Below are 23,639 nucleotides of genomic sequence, written 5' to 3' on the forward strand. Positions count from 1 at the left end.
CTATATTAGTTTAAAACTTACGAGTTACTCTATGAAAAATGAAGTATATTTGCTTCGGGTACAATTGAGTCAAGTTTTCATACCATTCAGATAAAAGTGGCTGTGCTCACAGTTTGCATTTAAATTGACGTCAAATGGTCTTTCGGAGAGACATGGCCACATTTCAAGTCCACATAAATTCCTCTGCTGCTCTACTAAGCTTTAGCTGACATTTAAAGGTTGGGACCAGGGCCTTTGTTAAGCAACTTGTAGAGGGAGAAAAAAGGCAGCAGTGCAAGACTTTTTGGGCTTCTGCAATGTCAGAGAAAGCCGACTATAACAACTGAGCTTTCACTTGGGCCTTAATGAAGGCACTGACTCCCACTTAACATACAGTGTTAAAAGCGAAAGTATGGCCCTAAAAAAATACCAAAATGGATAACAAATACTCCAAATTTAAGCAATATGATAATTTGAGCCGAACCTTCCTGTGTGGAGTTTGCATGTTCTCCCCGTGTTTGCGTGGGTTTCCTCCCACTTTCCAAAAACATGCATGTCAAGTTAATTGGCTGGTCCAAATTGTCCTTGGGTGCGAATGAGCGAGCGCGTCGTCCGTTTTTGTGTGCCCTGCGATTAGCTGGCAACCAGTTTAGGGTGTCCCCTGGCCACTGCCCGAAGATAGCTGGGGTGGGCTCCAGCACCCCCGCAACACTACTGTGGATAAGCAGTGCAGACAATGGATGGGTGGATGGATAATTTGAGCTAAAAATAAAAGAAAATAGCAACAACATGAAACTAGTACCGGATTAATTTTTAAACATTTTTGATGGACAATGTGCCTTGAGATTTTGGTTTTGGCTAAAAAGGTCAGGACAAACACGGTCCTAGCACACCATTGACACTTCAACTTTAGAATAAACATATAGCGGGGGTCTCCGACGTGGTCCCCCCTAGGTGCCCGTGGACTTTTTCTGAATATAGCTCAATAGTCTTCGGTCGATGTGATTTTCTAGTTTTTTTTTGTTTGTTTTTCTAGTGGTTGACTGAATCTATTTAGCTCTTACTCCCAATAATTAACCTGGTAATTGCTCTGAACATTGCCAAATGTAATATCATCCAGAGTGACTCAGTCAAAAATTCAGGTGTCATATTTGCACAACAAGCTACATTCTGTGTGTCATGATTGTGTGTCCTTTCAAACACACGTTAAGAATATTACTAGAACTGCTTTTTTCATCTTTGCAATATTGCTCAAATTCGCCCTATGCTCTTTTAGTCGGATGAGGAGATTATAATTAAACGTTCGTTACCTCCCGTCTCGATTACTGCAATGCACTACTCTCCGGTCTCCCGAAGTTCAAAATCAAGAGCCTGCAGCTGGTACAAAATCCTGCAGTGAGGCTTTCAACTAAGACAAGAAGGTTTGATCACATTACCCCGATTTTAGCTAACCTGCATTGGCTCCCTGTTAGTTTAAAATGAGATTTTAAGGTTCTGTTGGTAGTATACAAAACCATGCATGGACTTAATCCCTCATATCTCTCAGATATAATTTATCCGGTCCTGTGCCTTCACTCTGAAAATGCTGGTCTATTAGTGATCCCAAGAGCCAAGAAGAGATCCGCAGGTTCGAGAGCGTTCTCCATTCGGGCCCCGGTGCTGTGGAATGCTCTTCCCCCTGAGATTCGATCTGCAACCTCAGTGGAAATGTTTACATCTAAGCTTAAAATACACTACTATTCTGTAGCATATGGATAACCTATATTTTATGTTGACAATATATGTATTATTTGCCCTCATGTAGGTTTTAGATCAGCCCTTTGAGACTCTTTGTGATAGGGCTGCACAAATTAACATGACTTGACTTGACAATAACAAAGTAATACAACAACTTATTTTAGAAATGCATTTAAACCTTGGGTGCCCTTTGCGCTATACAGTAACAAAAAGTAGCTCTATGCTTAAAAAAGGTTTGAGACCCCCGAAATAGTGATCAAATATTAGACACTGTGTGGGTGGGTGTACTTTTTTTTTCATATCTACTGTCATAATCATATATGATGTTCCATTGATACCATATGAGTTATGTAAATCTGAAGCAACATCTTCATGCTTTGACAGACAAGCTTTAATTGTTCACAATAAAGCTTAAAAACACGTCCAAAGCACCAGTAAAACCAGGATTCCAGTCAGAAAGAAACAAGACATTTTGTACGACACACAAAAAAAGCTTCATGTAAAATATAAGGAGAAAAAAAAAACATCAGTCTCAGGTTCTTTTTTAGCATATATACTCGCCAGTATAGATTGTGGTAAATCAAATCAAGAGGTTTTGGGAGTACACACCAGTTGTGGAACATTTGCATCATCTGGAGGAAAACAACAAAATACTTCAGCTCGCAATTGATTTTCCCTTTTATTTTAAAGATTTTTTTTAATGTACAACATAATATTCACATAGTCTAGCATTATTTACACAGAATTTACAAGTGGCACTGTGTAGTTAGATACCCCCCCTTTTTTTTGTCATAAGTTTTTTTATATAAATGAAATTCAATTGTAGAACATAGAAAAACAGGAGCATTCTTTCGTTTCAGTAGCACTACTTGCCAAACGGCATTCTAGAAAGCGCTGTTCTTTTCCATCTACAACAGGATTTGTTCATGCAAAAAAATGTTTAAAAAAATACATTTATCAAAGGCTCTAAATGCACCAATTAGGGCAAGGGTCTCCAACGTGGTGCCCGCGGATGCCTCTAACGACAGCTGAGGTGCAAGGACCTGTTCTAAAAATAGCTCACCAGTGCTGGGAAACACTTTGCGTGAAGTGCTTGTAAATGCTTACCATTGTTGCTCTGTTTCTTAGGTTAGGTGCTAGGGTAGGGTTTGAAACTAGGGTTTGGGCTTCATATAAGGGTTTTAAACTTATATTATAGTTCCGAAAATCGTATTAGGGCTAGGGTTAGAAACCAAGGTTCATTTGGGTATTAAACTGAATGAAGTCAGAGTTTTAACTCCATATAAGGGTTCTAAACGGAATGTAGGGTTCCAAAATAGGTTAATAGCCACGGTTACGGTTTAAAAGAGTGTTAAGGCTAGGGTTACACCTAGAGTTAGGTGGAAAGCTAGGGTTGGGAGCGAGGGTTTGAGCCGCAAGATAAGGGGTTAAACCAGTTTAAGGGTTCCCAAATAAGGTTGGGGCAAGAGTTTGATTTGAAACTAAGATTTGACTCCTGATTTTATTAGTGGTTGACAGAGTCTATTCAACCCTACTTCAAATAATTAAACTGGTAATAACATAATAACAAGATGACTTTTCATTTTTTAGAAATGCATATTAAAATGGATGCCCTTTGCTTCCATAACAAAAAAAATAGCTCTGCTTGAAAAAGGTTGGAGACCCCTTAATTAGGGGGCAGTACCAAATGTTTCTCATATACAGGGTTGGGTAGGGTTACTTTAACTTGATTACTTTCAATTACTCCAATACCAAATATGCTAATAAAAGACAAAAGAAACTGAATTTGAATAAAATGACTAAATTTTGTGCAGGCTTGGGGAGTAACTGAATACATGGAACGGCAAGATGTTGGCAAGCTGTTTGGATTTATTTTCATTTTGTTTCTGTCATATTTTGTTAGTTTTGCCGGAGATCAAAACCAGGAGAGAAAGCTTACCACGTGTTGTGAGTCATAATTGTATTCATATTTAGTTTCTTTTGTCATTTATTAGCATTTTTGGTATTGGGGTAATCCAAAAGTAATTGAAAGTAATCAAGTTAAAGTAACCCCACCCAACCCTGCTCATACTGTATACAGCTCCTTGCTGGAGGTTTACTACTATGGAGCAGAATCATGTTTCGCGAGGATTCTGACTTTAAAGAGACCGTGTGTGTTATTTAGTGCCTCCAAATAGTTTAAAAAAAAAAAAAAAAAAAAAAAAAAAAGAAAAACCCTGATTTATTAAACAGAGTTCGCGCGCTTTTTTTTAAGGACTTAAAAATAAGACTTTCCAAATTCTTCAGGACCATTAAAAGGCAATAATCGTGAATGAACCATGTATTTAGTAGAGCCACAAAAATATGTGCGATTTACATGTGTGATTTTTAATCTTTAGTGTGCATTTATCAAGACGGGATTTTTATATCTTGAGTAAATTGTTTTTTAAACAAATAAGTGTTGGGTAAAAATAATAATCATGGTAGCTCACATTTTCAGTTGCAGGAAGTTCTTCCCATTAAAATGAACCAATGGGAAACGCTACCTTAAATTTTTGCATGACCTATAAAAAAATGTCTATAATTGTTTTGTGATTCATGCTAGACTACACTTCTAGTGCCTTGTCTTGGTGTAGCATGCACCTGTCTCGAATGGGTCGATGGTGATTCGTAGGACAATACCATGCAGACTAATGGCGGCTGCTGTTAATCACGAGAGAAATGCAACGGCAAAGCAAAGCCACCGGAGAGCAGTGACAGCCACATATTTAAGCAAGCTTGTTGTAAAACTTGGCAACAATTTGAAGCATTTACAAAAACTTCCCCTAAAATCTTAACATTTTCAAGGATTTCAAGCACCCGTACAAACCCTGGACCCCACCCCCAAAAAAAAAGATTAATTTAATAAATAATGAAAAATAAAAACTATAATGTTAATTAGAATTTTTAAATACTTGTACGTTTTTACACATATTTTACATAACAAGGAGCTGACATGGTTGTCTGCCATCTTGCTGCTATGTGTGCCCCAACAATCCAAAAAGCTTGCGGGGGGGGGGGAAAAAAAAGCAAAATAGTGATGTTTGGTCACTTGGAGTCTCGTAGTTTTTAATATTTTTAGCACTCGTTTATGGTTGCACTACACAATAAAGAGTCATATAGTGGTCAAATACTACACACTGTCCTTTTAAAGTCAGAATCAAAATAGAATTGTAAAATCAAAGTCAGAATTGTCCACAAAAAATAAAAAATAAAAATAAAATAATTCTGACATTGTGAGTCAGAATTGTGAGAACAATGTTCGAATTGAAAATTCGAACTTAATAGTGAGGATTCTGACAAAACTGAAATTCTCAACTTAAAGGTGGTGCCCGCAACTTGAAATTTTACTACTGTCATCTCCTGGCTTATTGAACTGAATTGTCTTTATTGTCATTCATACTAACATGGTAAACATTGTATACAAGATTAGAAATGGCACTCTTACATCTAAAGTCATGATCGTAGCCTCAATCAGCTCATTCTTTAAGTACTAATTAACTTTTATTTTCAGCTTTTTTGTAGGTTTGGACTGTATTTGAAACAGGCCCATCTTTACCAATTTCAGGCTACACTAACAAGAAACCCAGGTGACGAGGATGGAATCACTCCGCCCTTCCCACCTCCCCCTTTTCCTGCTTCTTCATGAGAGTCCCAGAACAGCAAAGATAAAAGCAGATAGGCGCAGTGGAGAAAATGGTAAAGGCTCTTTAAAATCAGTTAGGCATTGTAACCACATATTTAATAGAAAAAATATTCGACCTTTCAGCATTTTAATGACACCTCAAACAATGCACCCGACCTTAAAATTGAAAATTCTGAGTGGAAAAAAAGTTGTATTTTTAAAGTTTTTAAAGTATTGTCAAAATCTCAATTTCTTTCTTTTCACTGGTTCTTCCATAGGTGCAGTTGCACACAGGGAAAATTTTATTTTCTTGGTTTCTTGGCAATAGAAATCTGAATGTTTTGTTTGGCTTCCCTATACTGCCTTTGTGCGACTAAAACAAAACCTATTTTGTTTTTTAAAGAAAATGATCAACTTGGCTGTTTAATGCCAAGTTAGCTGGAAGGGAAGAAAGTGATTGTTTTTGAGAAGAAGTTCAAGGATGTAACTGTTAATTAAACAAACGCACCATTAAAAAAACAATGCCTGAGGACGATGAACAAAACATACTGTGCCAGATGAGATCTTGAGAAGAAGTCAACCAAACACAACCAAGCAAAGTAACTTGGCAAACAAGGACAGAGTTAGTGCAGTTTCAACACAAGTCGAGGTTTCGCAGGACTAATATAAAAAGAATAATAATAATCATGTAAAAAAGGGAAATGCTTTCATGGCACCTTTCATCCCAGTTAAGAGACAAGCAGGCTCAGAACAGTTTCAGATAGGCAAAACTTGGAGATGTACAGATGCAGCACAATATATGAGGAATATAGTGAAACTGTTCAGTGCCTAGCGAAAGTATTGCCCTCCCAGTAACTTTTTGTCATATTGCCACATTACAGGCTTCAAACTTAATAGCTTAAAATCTGAAAATATTTTCTAAGAATCAACAGTATGTGAGACACAATCAAGAAGTTTGGACAAAATTGTTCACATTTTACATTGTATTTATAATGAAAAAAAATGAAAAGGAGGTGTTGAAGACTATTGGCCCCTGTTCTCTTAGCTCAACCTAAAGACTCTGAAAGTTCTCTGATGACTTCTGAATTGTTTAATGTCAACCTAAATAACTAACACTTAGAAACAGAGGGCCGCTGTGTGTCATTAAGTCTCTGTTTAAATGGGCCTGTTCTGTGATGGTGATGCTCGGAGGCCTGTGAAAGGAGACACTAGCATTATGAAGACCAAACAACACCAAGCAGGCCCAGTATAAAGTGGAAAAGTTCAAAGCAGGAATTGACTACAAGAAGATGTTGCTGCAATTTTTACATCTTCGGGCACTGTGCGAGCAATATTACAATGGATAGAACATAAAACCATTGTAAATCTACGAAAACCTAGCCATCCCTCTAAACTTTCAGCCCAGGCACGGAAAACTAAACTAATCAGAGAAGCAACCAAGATACATATGTTCAAATTGGATGACCTGCAGGTATGCATAGCTGAGGTGGGACAATTTGTGCAAACGCCTGCTATTAGACATACTCTGCATATATTTGTCCTTTATGGAAGAGTGGCAAAAAGAAAGCCCTTTCAAAAAGAATACCATAAAAAGGTCCATTTGGTCTTTGCAAGAAGCCACAATTAGCATGTGGAAAAAGGTGCTCTGGTGAAACACAACTATAATTCTGACTGAATGCAAGCATTACGTTTGGCGTAAGAGTAACACTGCAAATCACCAGGAAAATACCATCCCCACTGTCAAACATAGTGGTGGCATAATCATGCTCTGTGGTTGCTTTTCTTCACCAGGGACCGGCAAGATCGTTAGAATTGATGGGAAGAGTGAGAGTCAAATACAGGGCTATTCTGGCATCATTTCTGTTAAAGTCTGCAACAGACCTGACAATAAGGTACACCTTCCACAAAACAACCATAAACACAGAGCAAAATTTACAATGGAAAAGTTTAAAACCAACAAAGGTGTTAGAATGACCAAAGTTCAAACCGCCATCCTATGAAGCATTTGTGGAAAGATCTGAAAAATGCTGTGCAGAAACAACCACCATCAAACCCTAGGGAAGTTGAGCTGTTATGTAAGGAGGAATGGGCAAAAAATTCTGTTTCAAAATGTGCAAAATGTATAAAATAATACTCATTTTTTGGCTGTGTTTGCAGCAAAAGAATGGGCACATGGTATTAACTCAAAAAGGGGGGTGCAATATTTTTGCACCGTCTATTTGTTAGCACAATATAAAAGGTTGAATAAGCAATACATTTGATCCACTTCACGACTGTGTCTCATTTTTTGTCAATTCTTAGAAAGTATTTTAAGTTTTTTATCTATAAGTTTGAACCCCGAAATATGGCAATATGTCAAAAAGATCTTGGGGGGGAGGGGCAATACTTTTGCAAAGCACTGTATATGAATGATTTTAACACAAAATTCAATTTGAAAACAGAAGAAAAAAATCTGGCTCATTAAGCAAAATTATTTGATTCAATTTTAGTGATATTAAACTTTTTTTTAAAGTATTTTTTATTACTAGATTTTACTTTAACTGGACTTTTTGCAGTAAAATTGGGGTCACTCCCATGGTAGAGGTTTACAGAACCCAGAGAAAATTTATATTTAAATAATGTTACTTATCCTGAGTATTTTGTCTTATTTAAAAAAAAAAACATTATAAATATTGCAGTAAATAAACAATTCAATAAAGAACAATAGGAAAGGTAAACCATAAAATAAAAACTAATATAAAAACAAGTACATTTTAATTGGAAAGCAGTTTTTCTTTATTTTACTCATTTGTATTAAATTACTGTTATTTTAACACAACTTTTGCATTATTTGCTTTACATTGGTACCAAGCAACTAGTTGGCGGTATTTGGTGAACGTATTTAGAAAAACATTGTGTTTGCCACGTTTTTTTTTTAGTACTTATAAGTAACTATAAAAGTGTTTTGGGGCCCTGTCTCCTGACTGAGTGCTGATTCTCCCTTTTTATAGAAAGGTCGATCACTATTTGTAATTGGTATTATTATTACTGTATTTCAATAACATTATCAAACACAAAGGCAGTAAACACTTGTTTTTGCAATGAATCAATTTTTATTAGACATTTTTCTACTTTTACAATAAGTACTAAGTGAATATTTAATAAAAGGAGGGGGCTCGGAAGATGGCTTGAGGAAGGGATGGAATTTTCTTATCGGAGAGCACTTCTTGCAAGTTTAAATTACACTTCATGTCCTTTCACCTTACTTTTAGTGTTTTGCATAGTTTAAACCTAACAACTTTTAAAAAGTTTTAATTTGTTGAGATGCAACTGTAGATTAGGAGTGAACATGAAATCCTTAAAACCCATCCAGTCATTTGGAAACAATTAAAAAAAACACCTTACACCTGGAAACAATGTTAAATCTTATTTGTGCCTAAAATAAGTAAACAAGACAGGTTTGAATTCTATGTCGGAATTGATCACTTAAGTGGGCTAAACCCCGGCTGCAGTTTATTTATTGTTGAAAACGAGTAGTTTGAAATGACGGAGTACCATTAGAAAAGTGCTTCAAGTTCATTATTAAATCAATTTTTTTGTACTTTTACTTCTACTTTCTTTCTGTACCACTTCGTGGCATTAGGTGTGGGGTCAAAAGGATTCGGACAGGGTTCAAATTTTGCCATTCAAGTTCAAAGCCAATTTGGGGTATTTTTGGACATAATAGTTGTAATTCAGAATCAAAACAAAAGAGACCCAATTATTAGCTCAGAACGCACCGATTAAACATAAAAATAAAATTTAAATCAAAATACCGATATCAATTTAGCATGACATATTGATCATTGGTGGGATTAAGGTGTGAGGGGACAATTTGATTTAGAGTACTTTAGGTGATTCAAAACATCCCCAGAAATGGTACGCCAGTAACACTTCCTGAATATTGTAAATCTGTTTTGTTCTTCACTTCAAGATCATACGTCTGCAACCTAAATAATAAAAACAAAACAAAAAAAATTAAAGGGATGACCCAACAGTCATCCATGTAATTCACACTGTCCCCTCTCCCAAATGTCTATCTCTCTCAGATGAGGAAAAAAAGAAAATTAAAGACAAGTTGTTTCATTTCCATTCTCTCAAAAGAAATTATTTAAAGAAGCAGTTTAAAGGGATAAAACGACCGCATTACCTAAAAGTTGACCAGATGTTTTGGACCAGGGGTGTCAAACGCATTTTAGCTGGGGGGCTTCATGGTAGAAAAAACACTCTCACGAGGGCTGGACTAGTGAATTAAAAAGAAATGAAGGAAGGAGAAAGTGGGAAAAGATAAAGAGAGAAGGAAACAGAGAAAAAAGAAGTAATAGTGAGAGAGAAATAAAGAGAAAAGTGTGTGAGAGACAAAGCAAAAATGAGGAGAACAAAGAGCAAAACAATGGGAGAAAGGGAAAGAGGAAGTGAGGAAGAATGTCAGAACAAGACATGGAAAAAGAGTGAAACAGAAATAAAAAAAAGAAGAAAAGTAATGAGAAATAGAGGGACAGAGAGTGAAAAAAAGATAATAAAGAGAAAGATTGAGAAAGACAGAGACCAAAATAGTGAGTAAGTGAGAGAGAGAGAGATATGAAGAAAGAGACAAAGGAGACCAAGAGAGAAATGCGAAATACAGAAAAAAAGAAAGGGAGAAAGAGCAAAAATACAGCAAGAATTGCTTAATGAGTGAAGGCCTGGATTTGGTGACATTAAGTGGACATATTTCAAAAGCAGATCATTTTTTTTCTTGCCCTTCTCTCTGTATTGTCTCATAGGCTGGATTGAAAGCATTAGCGGGCCTGATTCGGCCCACGGTACGCATGCTCGACACCCCTGTTCTAGACTGATAATATCCCACCACCCATTTTGTTCAGTTGACATGCAGTTTGACAAAAAAATAAAACAATAAATACTCTTTCAATGTGGGTGAAAAAGATACAATATTTCTAATCTGTATCAGCCTGGGAAAAAAGGCAGGTCGTCTAGCAGACTCACAAAGAGAGCAGGGCACGGGAATGGGGGCAGGCAGGACACTTTCCATCCATCCCCTTGGTTACTTATGGCACAAAGGCAACTCCGCCTTCCACACATCTCGCTAGACTGTGTGTACCGTGAACTCACAACCGCCTCTAGTGCTACCTAATAGACACGGTAGGAGCGCTTCTTGAACCGGAACCTGTCCGTGAGTTTCCTGTTTGTTGTCTATTTTGTTCTTCCCATTTTTTGTTATCGTAAAGTGCAACAGTGCTTTTGTTCTCTTCTCCTGTTCCTGGTTCACCTGAAGAAAAAAACAAACAAACAAAAAAAAAATCACGGGTCATCAGGATCCGGTTCAGGGTTCACGCTGGTTTCGCTAGTTGCGCTGGCGACGCTGGGTTCCTCTGCCTCCTCCTCAGTCACCTCTCCCACATCCAGCACCTCCACCTCTTCATCATCATCCTCATCATCATCCAGATCTCCTTCCAGAAGCTCCATCACAGACGTCTCCTCCTCCCCAAGCGTCGCTTTGTCCTCACTTTCGTTTACAGGATCATCTTCCTCACCTTCACGGAGATGGTAGACAGCAGACGGCAGCGGTTGGACCAGACCCTCCTCGTAGACTTTCAGGATAGCCTCGCATACAAAGCGGTATTGGCTCTGGTGGAGACAAATGAGTTAAAAATCGGTAGGCAAAAGTGTAAATTAACTCATTCAATGCCATACCTTTTTCTAAAATTGGCAGAGCCGTTGCAAGCCAATTTTTGCCGTTTTGAGTTTTTATGAACATCCTCGTACGAATGTGGGAATTGAAGTGATTAAATCAAAATATTTGTCGAACAGCTTTGGTTGACTCCTGTGCACTCCGCGTACATGACAAATTTTTCATATGAATAATATGGGTGAATGTACTCCAGGTGTTAATTGATTTTATTCTTGTTTGTGTGAAGCACATTGTAAAGCGCTTTGGGAGGTCTTCAGTTACTTGAAAAGTGCTATATAAATGTAGACCATGTGTTTCGACTCATTTTTGAAGGCCTTCAGAAAATGTTGTTTTGTAGCTATTTAGACATTGGACAAGTCAAAAGAATGCTTTAGCCCTGATCTTTTATTAAAAAAAAAAAGGATTTTCTAGATGTTTTACCAATATTTAGCAAACAAGCCAAGTTTCTTGAAAATACTCGTTTCCAAGAAATACGGGTCTTTGTAAAAGGATGCATTTCAAGCAAAAGAGTTTTTTATTTTTTTTTTTATTTTTTTTTGCATTTGTGATACCGCCAATACCTAAACAATGCTTTCCATAAACACGAGGGCATTTTGCTTGCAAAATAACATTTTATTACAAGAACACTGAACAAAAGCATGAACTTTCGGTCAACATGGCATTCGCCTTCTCCTGGGTGACCGTGTTCCTGTGGACGCGAATGAAACGTCATTCCTCTTTGACCGCATGATGATCATGATGGGACTTAGTGCTTAAGTACGCCTACTCGCTATATAGGGCCGCCTACACACACTCATTCGCCAGAAAAAGCATACAAAAATAAGGAGTGGGTGCTTAGTCAAAAAGTGGACAAAAATCTGATCAAAGCCACTTATGCCATCTAACGGTGATTTATGAAACTGAAATCATACCCAGAGTCTTGATACTCCAAACCCTTTGTGATATTTTTTTTAAATATTTTTTTTTAAGAAAATAAATTTGTTTTTGTGTCTTAGCACTCATGAAAAATGCTTCGGAAAATGTGTAACTACGTTATGGCATTGAATGAGTTAAGAAACACTGACGGTTTGACATACAGGTGTCTGGATCATCATGGCTCTCTGATCTCTCATGGTCCGAACAATTTCCAGAGGGTATACTGGCTGACCACACTCCATAAGACACAAAGCCGTTTCCATGGTAATCAGGACACCTGTCCGACCAATTCCAGCACTGTGAAGAAGCACAAGGTATAAGGTTTGATTTAAACTGCAGGTACAAATCATTGGCTTCCCCCTTCTCAAGCTGGAAGACATTACTGGCTTGCGATACAGCAACAGAGCCAACATAATAAAGGAACCTTCACAACCCAGCCATGACCTCTTTGACCTGTTGACCTCTGGTAGGCACTACAGATCCCCTAATCAGAGGTGTCAATAACATCTTTGTTTTGGGTCCACATGGTAGAAAAAAACATTCTCACAAGGGTAAATTAATGGCATATGAAGTGTCCCTTAACTGGTGGGCTGGGGGTCTTTTTGGAGGCTCACAATTGAATTATGATTCAGAAATGTGAGATTTGATTATAAAACGATTGAGGGATCTTTTTTCCTTAATATTTTACTTCACTAAGATTTACAATTTAGGCTAGTCTCGACGCATTACCATGTAAATATTGCTTACATATGCTTATTTATCCTGGTTTTTAAGTGTATAATTTTTTAGACCTGCGAAGCTCTGAACCCGTGAACGTGGAACCACGAAGTAGCGACGCCCCTTCAAAAATGCTTAATTTTTTTTTTTAAACTATTTTATTTAATTATTGTTATTTTTTAGACCTGCGAAGCTCTGAACCCGCGAACGTGGAACCACAAAGTAGCGACGCCCCTTCAAAAATGCTTAAAAAATAAAAAAATTAAAAAATAAATAGTTTTTTGTTTTGGTTTTAAAATATTTCATTTTATTATAATTATTTTTTTAGACCGCGAAGCTCTGAACCCGCGAACGTGGAGCCGCGAAGTAGCGACGCCCCTTTAAAAATGCTTAAAAAATTAAATCAAAAAAATATATACCGTAAATTCCGGTCTATAAGCCGCTACTTTTTTCCCAAACATTCAACCCTGAGGCTTATTCAGTGATGCGGCCAATTTATGTAATTTTTCTAACAGCCGCCAGCGGCGCTCGAGTTCTAGGCACATGACGCAGCTTACAAGCTAAATGCAATCGAGCAGTCCGATAAAGAAGGAAACAGAGCTACTGCACACACTTTACCTTGCGAGCGTGATGCTAGCGTGTTTTTGATTAAGGGAGCATGGGACGACGTCTATATGACAAAGTCCCTTTCCCATACTAATGGAGGATAACTTTGATGACGACAGTTATAGGGAGGAAGATGAGAACGGTTTACCGTGGTTTCTACATGTACGGTATGTTTTTTTTAACACACTGTTAACAGTATTGCGAGCGTAATGTTGCTACCCTTCACAGAAACGGTTTGGGATGAAAGTTATAATATTATAAAAAACTCTCGGTGTACTGTCTTTGTAAATATGTGTAACCATGTATAATATGTATTTGCAACTGTATATTTTTGTAATGTATTTATTTGTATTTATTTTGGACACTTATTTTGATAAGTCTTGCACTGACCAATTAAAAAGAAGGGGCGTAACAGACGTGGGGGGTGACGGGAAGTGGGGGCCGGTAAAGGTGATTGTTTGTGGACACGGCAGACAAAAGTGGATACATATTTTTCCCACCCTTACCTTTGGAAATATACACTTTTTTTCCTTGGATTACTTTTAACGGGACCTGGATTCTGCAGGTCTGCATCATATCTTAACTACCGGTATCATTTTCCGTTCATTCTGCCGGTTGTGGTTGTTGAACTGAGTACTTTATGCTCAGTTAAAATCGCGGGACTCAAAGTAGGGTCTGGATTAATTTTGTAATTGTGTTACAAGTTTTAGCGTGGGCGCACGCGACTTATATACAGGTGCGGCTTGTGTAAGTACAAAAGCGGTTATCCTCTTAAAATGTGGTGGGTGCGGCTTATAATCAGGTGCGCTCTATAGTCCGGAATTTACGGTGTGCATTTATATATATATATATATATATATATTTTTTTTTTTTTTTTTTTAATTTTATTATTATTTTTTTAGACCTGCGAAGCTCTGAACCCGCGAACGTGGATCCACAAAGTAGCTACGCCCCTTCAAAAATGCTATAAAAAGTTTTTTAATTATTTTATTTTATTATTATTCTTCTTTAGACCCGCAAAGCTCTGAACCCGCGAAGTAGCGAGGTTCCACTGTATTGCGTATTCATCCAGAAGTGCCAAAGACAAATCTGATTCCGAATGGTCGAAAACAGTACGTATTGTACCTGCAGTGCACCACCACTGGCTGGTCTTGTCCAGTCCTTTTGCTCCGGACCAATGCCACAAAGTCTAAAAAATCTGTGGAATCGTCAGGGACGCCATGGTCGGGCCAAGCGAGGTACTGGATTTGGGTCAGCTCTCTCTGCTGTTCACTCTGAAAGGGTCAAGACGTACCAGGTCACATAATCATACAAATAATTATAATTGGGGAGTTGTGCTCAACGATAAAAACACCATGTTGAAGGAAAAAGTCAAAAGAAATATACAGTATGTACCCTCACTAGTCTAAATGGGACATTCTGTTTTTTTAACACTACATCACATCAAAGGGAGGTCATTTTAAACACCACAGCTCAGAATTTGTTGACTTAACACTCATGAACACAAACACTAATTAATACTTAGCGTTTGACCAGAAGAAGACAACTGTCCAGTCCAATGAATGTGTGCTTTGCACAACTGCCTCTCAGTTTTTTTTGGGGGGGGGGGCTTGAAATTTCTCCTTAGGTCTCACTTGAGGGGAGCTTGCACAATCTTCTTTTTGTTTTTGTTCTTTATTTTAATGATGGTTTGCCCTGGCAGATAACTAGCTAACGAGTGTGTTGTGAGAAAATTTGTTTTTTTATATTCCCAGGATCCATATAGCTTTCTCATGATCAAATTCAAGCACTTTTTAAGGACTTTCAAAGTCAAATTTCTTAAAAAATTACTAAATCCAGTCTGAAACGTTTATTTTGCAGAGCGACAAATATAGCTGACAACACGTTTAATTTTTAATCTTGCACGTGCATTTATCAAGACACATGATTTTTAGATCTAGAGTAAATCGCGAATATATTTGTTTTTGAGGCAAATCTCTCCTAATATAGGTGTTGGGTAAAAATAACAGTAATATGTGGCTTACATTTTTAATTGCAGGAAGTTCTTCCTATTTCAATTTACCACTTAGAAATGCTACCTTCATTTTTGGCATGGCCCATAATAGATTTCCAAAATTGATACATAATCCTTGCACTTATACACATTTCATAGTGTCCTGTTTATAGGCTTGACCCGTAAAGGCCGATGATGGATCGTAAGACAATCCCGTACAAACTAAGGATAGTTGCAGTTAATCACGAGGGAAGAAGGAATGAAATGTAAATCGTAAATGGTCTGCATTTATATAGCGCTTTTCAAGTCAATGAAGACCTCCCAAAGCGCTTTACAATGTCAATGCAAAGCCACAAGGGGCAGTTTTGGCGTCATTTTTAAGCAGACTTGTAGAAACAAATTTCTCAGTATTATTTTTATTTTTGTATAGAAAATCCGAAGTCAAAAAAATTGCATTTCTTTTACATGAGCAGAATCACTATCTAAGTCGCCGCCATGTTTGTCTGCCGTGTTATTGCTTACTGTGGCACTGGTTGTCGTTCGCATGAGACAACAGTGCCATCTAGTGGTAAAATATTACACATTGTGGCTTTGAACCTTGCACATCTGAATTTTCCAAACCTCTACTTTTAACAAACACTGTTCCAGTGCAAATTATGTGCTGCCTCAACACAGCACCCTGGTCTCTATGGCAACCACTTGGCAGTATTGCTGCTCTCTCGACCAATATATTTTGAGAGGACACTTTACTTAGAAATGTCATCGAACTTAACTGGACACTGATCTGGACATGGATAATTGATATCCCCTCAGAATAATCAGCTCTTATGATTGTTAAAAGTCATTTAAAAAGACAATTTAAGTATTTAATTTAAAATGATGCAGAGTAGCATGACTTTTAACATAAAATTTTAACATACTTAAAACTTATTTTCCTTGTTTGTCAATCTACAGAATTTGCCTGACTAGTAGTAGTTGAGTTGTCATGGCAGCCAGCTTTCAATACGTGGTCCACATGCGGGAGCAGCGGGAGCCAGAAAAAGAACAACCCACACCACTCACTATGGCAACACATATATTCGCTAGATCCTCGGCTGCTCAATCTTTCCCAAACGTCGACCGCTACCGAACTGTGTTTAGCTGCTAGCCTCCAATGATGTATTTGATTCTATGGTCACTTTGGTCAGTGTTGGGAATAACGCTGTTACAAAGAACGCTGTTACGTAATAGCGTTGTTTTTTTTCATTAACAGGGTAATCTAACAAATTACTTTTCCCTCTGTAAAACTGCGTTGTGGGTACGGGCAGTCAAAAGTGTTCCTTTACATAAAACAACTTATTTTTAAAGTACCAGAAAAAGTTACTTTCCCTGTTGTAATTCAGTTAGTAACTTAGTTACGTTAAGCAGTACTTATAACTAATTAACTTTTTAACAAGCCCAACATTGCTCTTTAATAAGGCAATATTGTTTTACTGAAACATTTTACGCAACATACTTACAAATGAAATAGTTCAAGTCCATTTTGGATATGATCAGACTTTGGGAGTAACTGATTACATGCAAAAATCTTAAGTATTCAGGATAATTTTTTAAAATTATTTTCCATTACCTGTACAGAAATAAAAGACAATACAATTATACGTACATTAAGTTTGAATAGAGATTACGTAGCAGGATTTTATTTTTTTCTAAAAGTAAACATAATACGCCGATAGACAATTTGTGTCTATAATCATTTCAATCACTGACACAGGAGAGACAGCGAGAGTAAGTTTACACACGATGTGCGCCAACCATATCTGTTGCGCAGATTGTACAAACAGCCACCTTACCCCCACCACTTCATGTTTGTCAGACTATGTTGCAGGTAAAAGCACTTTTCTTTTGTCTGTATTTTATTCATTCTTCAACATAGCACTCATTTTGTTGAATTGGCACTAAACCGCAGTTTTGTGGTAGGGCTATCGTGTATGCCGCACATGGCAGCGCAGTTTCGTGCTAGTGATGCAGTCAAGGACATTTAGGAAATTTGATAATCCTTTTTTTCAGTAATTATTGTTTTAAATCCATTACTTAATCACTGTAGTGTTATGTCATGAGCATGTTTTATTAAGCCTAATAAATCAGAGTATTGTCAAGAAGTCTGGTATCCCCACTTTAAACAAGTAAAACTTGAACTTGTACACTGGACATCCACGAGTTTGTAGGAAATTTAGAACAAGAACACTTGGTGCATTGGAAAAAAAAAAAGAGTTCCTCGTGTCTTTTTGATGTAAACTACAACATATCCTGCCTGCCATGTGAAAGAGAAACTTTTATTTATGGTTAAAAAAAACTATACTGTAGAGTTAAAATTTGAGGACTTTTTGGTAGGACTATAAGCAACTACCCAACTTTGGTTTTCTCCAATTTCACCAAAATGTAGTCCTCTTATTAAAATTGTTTGTTGTCTTCTATTAATACATTTGGTATTGGAATAATTTAAAAGTAATTGAAAGTAATAAAGTTACATTGTGTTTACTGATAACATTTTTAAACAAGTAACTAGTAACTGTATTTGATTACATTTATAAAGTAACCCTCCCAACCCTAGATATGATTGATGTTTAGTTTATGCATCATTATTATTTATTTAAAATGGGTAGAAGAGTGGCTTTTTTATGGTGAAGTTCATTTTTGTTTGCTTGCTGATATAGTCTGATTTTAGCAATAACCTAATCATACTGATGCAGTAATCAATATTACAGAAATTTGGACCTCTAGAAATTTTGGTCGGACATGAAATTTTCATACTATTTATTATCTAGATGCTGTTTCACCTGTAAGTACGTGAGAGTCATTTCCCGGACCAAGAAGGCTGAATTGCCCTCTTCGTTGTGGCACGTAACAGTGAAGTCTCCGTAGGGGGCGCTGCTGTCTGGATTGGGCCAGTACTGGTGACACTTCACCTATCATCAAATCAAATCAAAAAGTATTTGTATAGAGTTTTTCAAACTAAAAAATGCAAGTCAATGTGTTGTTTGAAAACAAATATATAATAAGATAATCACCACTCCCCACCCCAAATAATGGAACGTCAAATACACACACAAAAATGAGTGTGTGTGTGCGGGGGGCGGCATTACTGTCAATAATTGGTTTTAGAGAATTAACATGAAGGATTTTGTAAATAGAGATTTAAGTTGCTTGGACCTATCAGATTGTGCACTTTTAAAATGATTCACACCACTGAAGATTTTAATACGATGAATTGTTTTGTTACTAGTAAAGGAATAATTGAATTGTTTTTGATAGTTGAATACAAATCAAACAGAAAACTAAATGAAAATTAAATGAAAACGTAGGCCGTTCAAAGTGCTGCTGCAAGCTGTTTTCGAAAGGCTGTAAAACTATATTCAAAGTCCAAGAAAGACCAGGGAGAAAGTTAGGAACTATTATTCTTATAATAACAAGGTTAATGTCAGAAAAAAATCCTCAACATACCCGTCCTCTCTCGACCTGTGTAGTGAGCATGACCACCATAGACGAACCTTGCTCCCAAGTCATCTGCCAAAAGTCAGGGCAAGTATTGGGCAGCGGACCCTGGCAAGCTATGTACCGATTAATGAGACTGGAGGCGGGAATCTCCATCTGTGCTCACAAAGTTTGAAATACTAACTTATAAAACAGCTTTTGAAACAGTAAAGATGAAAATATATATGTCTGGAAGGAAAATCAAAACTTACATTGATATAATTTGCATTGATGTAGTCATCTGTGCTTTTCAGAATGACCCGCGTAGCATCATCTTCAGATGGAACAATATGACATTAACAAACAAAGGGCAAAACCAAAGGTTATGTTATATGCAATATACAAAAATGGAGATATTGTTCAATTCAAAATGTGTGGCAATCACATACATGGAGAGATGTCTCTGTAGCGATTTTTGGAAACGTTCTGAGGTAATTTGGCACACAGCATGGTCATCCCAGGTTTCTTCCTATACAGTTGCTGTAGGGAACAGAAGCATGTTGACCTCTACTGATTGATAAACCAAAGACATTCAAAAATATTCTACATTAGTTTGTATTTTTAACATACATCAAATTGAGCCAGTATGGCTCCACTGCTTAGTCCATCCTTCAGTGAAACCATAGAATCTCTCAAAGCATGCTGGTCTAGTTGAGTGGGGTCCTGAGGGGATTTCTCTGGGATGTACTGAAAATCAGGTTCCGAGTCCGCCTTCTCTTCCACTACATCATAGATAGCTAGACATGTAAAAAAAGAAAAAGTTACACCTGCCATACATTTCAAAACAAATGTCAATTGTGCACCATATAAATAAATGTACCTGACCATAACATTCCGTACATACATAGAAGATAATGTCCAAATAAGATTGATTGCGATATTAAAAATGACAGAGAAAAATTGAAAGAAAACAGCTCTTTAACACATTTAAAAGATATGTTTCCGCTTTGATGTATAAGCGGATGTAAATCCCCATTTGACCCACTTTAAGCAAAGCATTTAAAAGTGACTCATCATCTTTAAACACTCCTTGGGAGTTGTAAAAGAGCCCTGATGATGAAAATACATATAGCTGAGATAAAAGAGTATCTGAAGACAACTATATTAAACATGCTTAATTAACTCATTCAGTGCTATAACATATAAATAGTATTTCAGAAGCATTGTTCCTGAGTACCAAAACGTAAAACCACGTAAAAAAATATTTAGTAATTATTAAGTGTTTTGAGCAGCTTATCAGTAAATATAAAGCCTTTGATAATGATTTCAGTATGATAAATCACCATTAGACGCCAAGAGTGGCTCTGATCAGATCTTTTTCCATAGATTCCGAGAAGCTCCACTTCCAAGTTTTGCTACCTGTATCCAACAATTTGGAGGCGAGCTCGTATCGCGAGTATATGCGCAGTGATGCAGTGTAGTCAGAGCAAATATAAGGTTAAGTACAGATAATGAACGCTTCAAGTTTTTTTCTGTCTAAAAAGATGAAAATGTCCCTTCGCCATTATCGTGTCAGTGAAGGATGATCTTTCATGCATCGCAATGGTGACCAAAATCATGTGTTCACGTCACCGGAACCATCGGGCACTAAAAAGTTGTAGCAAAGTTAATGCAGAAGTTCACAGTGTTCTTGCAATACAGTATTATTTTGCAAACACTGTGCTCTTGTGTTTGTGGAAAGCATTTTTAGATATTAGGGGGAAACAATATTGGGAAAAAAAAAAAGCACAGAAGTGAAATTTTACACAAAAAGCTGTTTTCCTCAGAAGTTTTCTTTGAAGAGTCCAAAAACTTATTGTGTACTTAACAATATTAAAAGTTAAAAACATTATTTCCAAATGAAAACGATTTTTTTATATGCCCTATGCCTATATAGTCACTGAACTAAATTTTCTGTAGACCGTCGAATATATGTCACAATTGCAAATTTAAAAAAAAAAAAAAATCAAATTTGGGAAAACAGTCTGGCATTGATTGGGTTTATAAAAAAACCCAAAAAGAAACATCCAACCTTGAGAGTTTCACAACTTCATCTTACCATTTGGCCTGACCAGTAAGATGAGCTCTCCAGAGTGGCTCTCGCAGCTAGCCTTGATAAACATAACAACTTGGTCGTGGGTGTGGTCGGAGATGTCCCGCCCATTAATCAAGACCACCTGGTCACCTTCATTGAGTCGGGGCACGCACAGGTCAGCCTTAAAAGGGATTATAAAAGACATTTTTTTTTCAGATAGGCACAGAACGTGTAGTATTCTTCCCTTCAATCATGCAGATATGTTGCAAAATATTTCACGTGCCAGGGGACTTGAGAAATGTAATCTCAAAGTTGACCAATTTTTGTCATATCCCTCTACAGGCTTTGACCTCACCAGATGAAAACAAAGATAGCGGGTTCCGTTAAAAATCCTGCATAAATTGTAGTCAACAGCGATTGCATTGCGCTGATTTCTGCTAAGAGAAATTAGTACTCTACATCCTATGTCGCATGGGGGACTTCTGACTGTTTTGTCTGAGTTGCGTGCTTTGATCATCAAAAGCGGCTTGAGGTAAGTTTACCTGCCGCCGGGTACAGCGTGCATTCCTTTTTTACTTTCGTCTCCTTTTTTGGTAGGCAATTGTGGCTTTTCCTCTGTGTTTTTCGCTGTGTCTTGCAACTAGTACATAATGTCTAGCTAGTCTTGTGAAGGTTTCCAGTATTATTTGGTCCAGGTTAGCCCTGCTAGCAGTCGGTTAGGCAGATAGCCTGCCGTGCTCATTGTTTTTTTTTTTTCCCGTCTGGGTTTGTGTTAGTTGCGGTGGCCATTTTTTTCTTGTAGGTTTCCCTGGTATCTGGCAGCTTCCTGCATGTTTTTGGTCGGCCAGCCTCCCGGTTTTGTTGCCGATCGGTCCCAGTTAGCCGTCTTCAGCAGCCAGAGAGCCTGCGCCTTGATCATTTGGTAAAGTTACTGCTTGGTTTGCATTTGTTTCCAGGGCCATTTTTTGTTGTTGTTGGCTCTCGGTTATCCTGGCGGTTTACTGCATGCTTTTGGTCGACCTGCCTGCCGTTTTTCTGCTGATTGGTCCCGATTAGCCCTCTTTAGCAGCCAGCTAGCTTGCTGTGTCCCTGCTGAATTAGCCCCTGTTAGCTGTGTGTGTGTGATATTTTTGCCAGTTCGCCCCATTTTGGCTGCTCACCCTTTGTTGTACCATTGCTGCACCCACCTGTGACAGAATGCCTAGGAGTTCTCCACAAAACCACCAAAACTTGTCTTGCAACTCTCAAAACCTATTCGACTAATCAAAACATAAACCAATAGGATAACTGGCTCGCGAGGGGGCCGGTGTTACCCTGATGATACAGCTCAGGAAGTCTACGGCGAAACGGACAGTCTTAAAAATGCATTCTCAGAAAATAATTGGAATATACTGATGAAATATATATAGATATTATACAAAAACATGTACTAATTTCTCACATTTCATGTTTTAGAATTTGGGCACCTCTAAGCAGAAAGCGAGAGAAAGACAGTCACACAAGAGATTTGTCAGGATGTATTTTGAATTCTACCATTTTCTGAAACTAGATTGTACAGCTGTATAAAGGCATATATTCACTCACTGATGTTCCAGGAGCAACTCTAGACACTATGATTGGCATCTTCTGGTCAGCTCCACCCTAAAGACAGAGACAAGTGCAGGCAAATGGGTTAACTTCCAAAATTCTTGTTAACTCTTGAGACTCATCAGTGATAAAGGTTCATAATTAACTTGATGAAAATAAACACACGGGAAGAATAGAACAAAAGAGTTATCAGTACTGCTATTTTGTTTTGTACCTTAACATTGAAGCCAAAACGTCCATGTTCATCTGGCCTCATCTTGATTAAAACAAGATTATCATGAGGAATAACACCGTTTAGCTGGAAGAACAGACGAAAAACATCAAATGAATTAGGTTATGGGTATTATTTAAGGGGATTAAACAAAAAATACTTCAAGTAACCAATATTCAGGAAGTTAAATGTTCGATGTTAGTTTAGACCAGGGCCCTGGAACTATTTTGACCCAAAGAGCCATGAAAGTTAATATTAAGATTTCTTTTCAATGAGAGCCACACTATATTTTTTAAAGACACAATTCAACAAAACCACCAAGAATGATCTCCAGACAAAATCTAATTCTTTAGAGCAACTAATTTACTGTGACATTTGATTATGTCATAAAGTTCATGAAATAATGATAATGCCAGAGCCTGTGTCCAAAATCAACAAATATTTCAGTTAATATTTGTCTCCCTAACGCTGTTAAGATCGGTGAGGTTCATTTTTACCGTCACTTTTTGGTAAATAACTGTTTCAAAAGAACTTGCGAGGTAATTCATCAAAATATCACTAAATACTTACTAACGAGAATGACACAGAAGTATTTAACTTCAGCTATGGGACATCATCACAGTTCTAAACTTGGGAATCGAGTGGTCATTATTTGTACTCCAGTGTTTAAAGTCTCAGCTGTTCCACCAGGGTCTGATTTATCTTTGTTATTAAAAAATATGTAATATTTTTCAATATATATAAAAGCTAAGTTTATAGAAATAAGTTATGTCATTTTAAAAAGAACGCCATGCAAACGCCATGGTGTGCTTGTCCACACCATTTTTTTGTCCTCTAGTTCACGTTTGGTTAATTTGTTTGTTAATGAGCGTGTCTTTGTCTCAGTCGTTGCGCTAAGCGGAGGGGGTGTAGGAAGGGTGTGGACGAAAGGAAAAAATGAGTCTAAAACAGAAAAACATTTTTTATTTATTTTGATTAAATGAATGGCTTACAGCCAAGTGTTCCTAAATGATA

The 23,639-nt window shown here is 37.3% G+C and overlaps 1 protein-coding gene across 2 annotated transcripts in view; it reads right to left on the reverse strand.

The window, feature by feature from the left end:
* Positions 1-2,085: 2,085 nt before the first annotated feature.
* The window catches only part of ptpn4a (protein tyrosine phosphatase non-receptor type 4a), an 86,290-nt gene continuing 64,736 nt past the window's right edge, over positions 2,086-23,639 (reverse strand). The window contains exons 17-28 of one of the 2 annotated variants that reach the window (XR_015852782.1): positions 22,629-22,712; positions 22,412-22,468; positions 20,852-21,008; positions 19,384-19,550; positions 19,203-19,293; positions 19,026-19,087; positions 18,784-18,930; positions 18,120-18,248; positions 14,433-14,581; positions 12,146-12,281; positions 2,740-11,005; positions 2,086-2,708 (exon numbers count right to left, since the gene is read on the reverse strand). Coding sequence is in view for 1 of the 2 variants with exons in the window: in XM_088353595.1 (XP_088209721.1) it covers positions 10,679-11,005; positions 12,146-12,281; positions 14,433-14,581; positions 18,120-18,248; positions 18,784-18,930; positions 19,026-19,087; positions 19,203-19,293; positions 19,384-19,550; positions 20,852-21,008; positions 22,412-22,468; positions 22,629-22,712 (1,506 nt within the window). In the remaining variant the exon portion in view is untranslated. Of the gene's footprint in view, positions 11,006-12,145; positions 12,282-14,432; positions 14,582-18,119; positions 18,249-18,783; positions 18,931-19,025; positions 19,088-19,202; positions 19,294-19,383; positions 19,551-20,851; positions 21,009-22,411; positions 22,469-22,628; positions 22,713-23,639 lie in introns of both variants that reach the window. The other variant, XM_088353595.1, reaches the window with a different exon arrangement.

Source organism: Urocampus carinirostris, chromosome 14, assembly GCF_059441175.1.
Source record: "Urocampus carinirostris isolate Australia breed hairy pipefish chromosome 14, RoL_Ucar_1.0, whole genome shotgun sequence".
Taxonomy (NCBI): Eukaryota; Metazoa; Chordata; class Actinopteri; order Syngnathiformes; family Syngnathidae; genus Urocampus; species Urocampus carinirostris.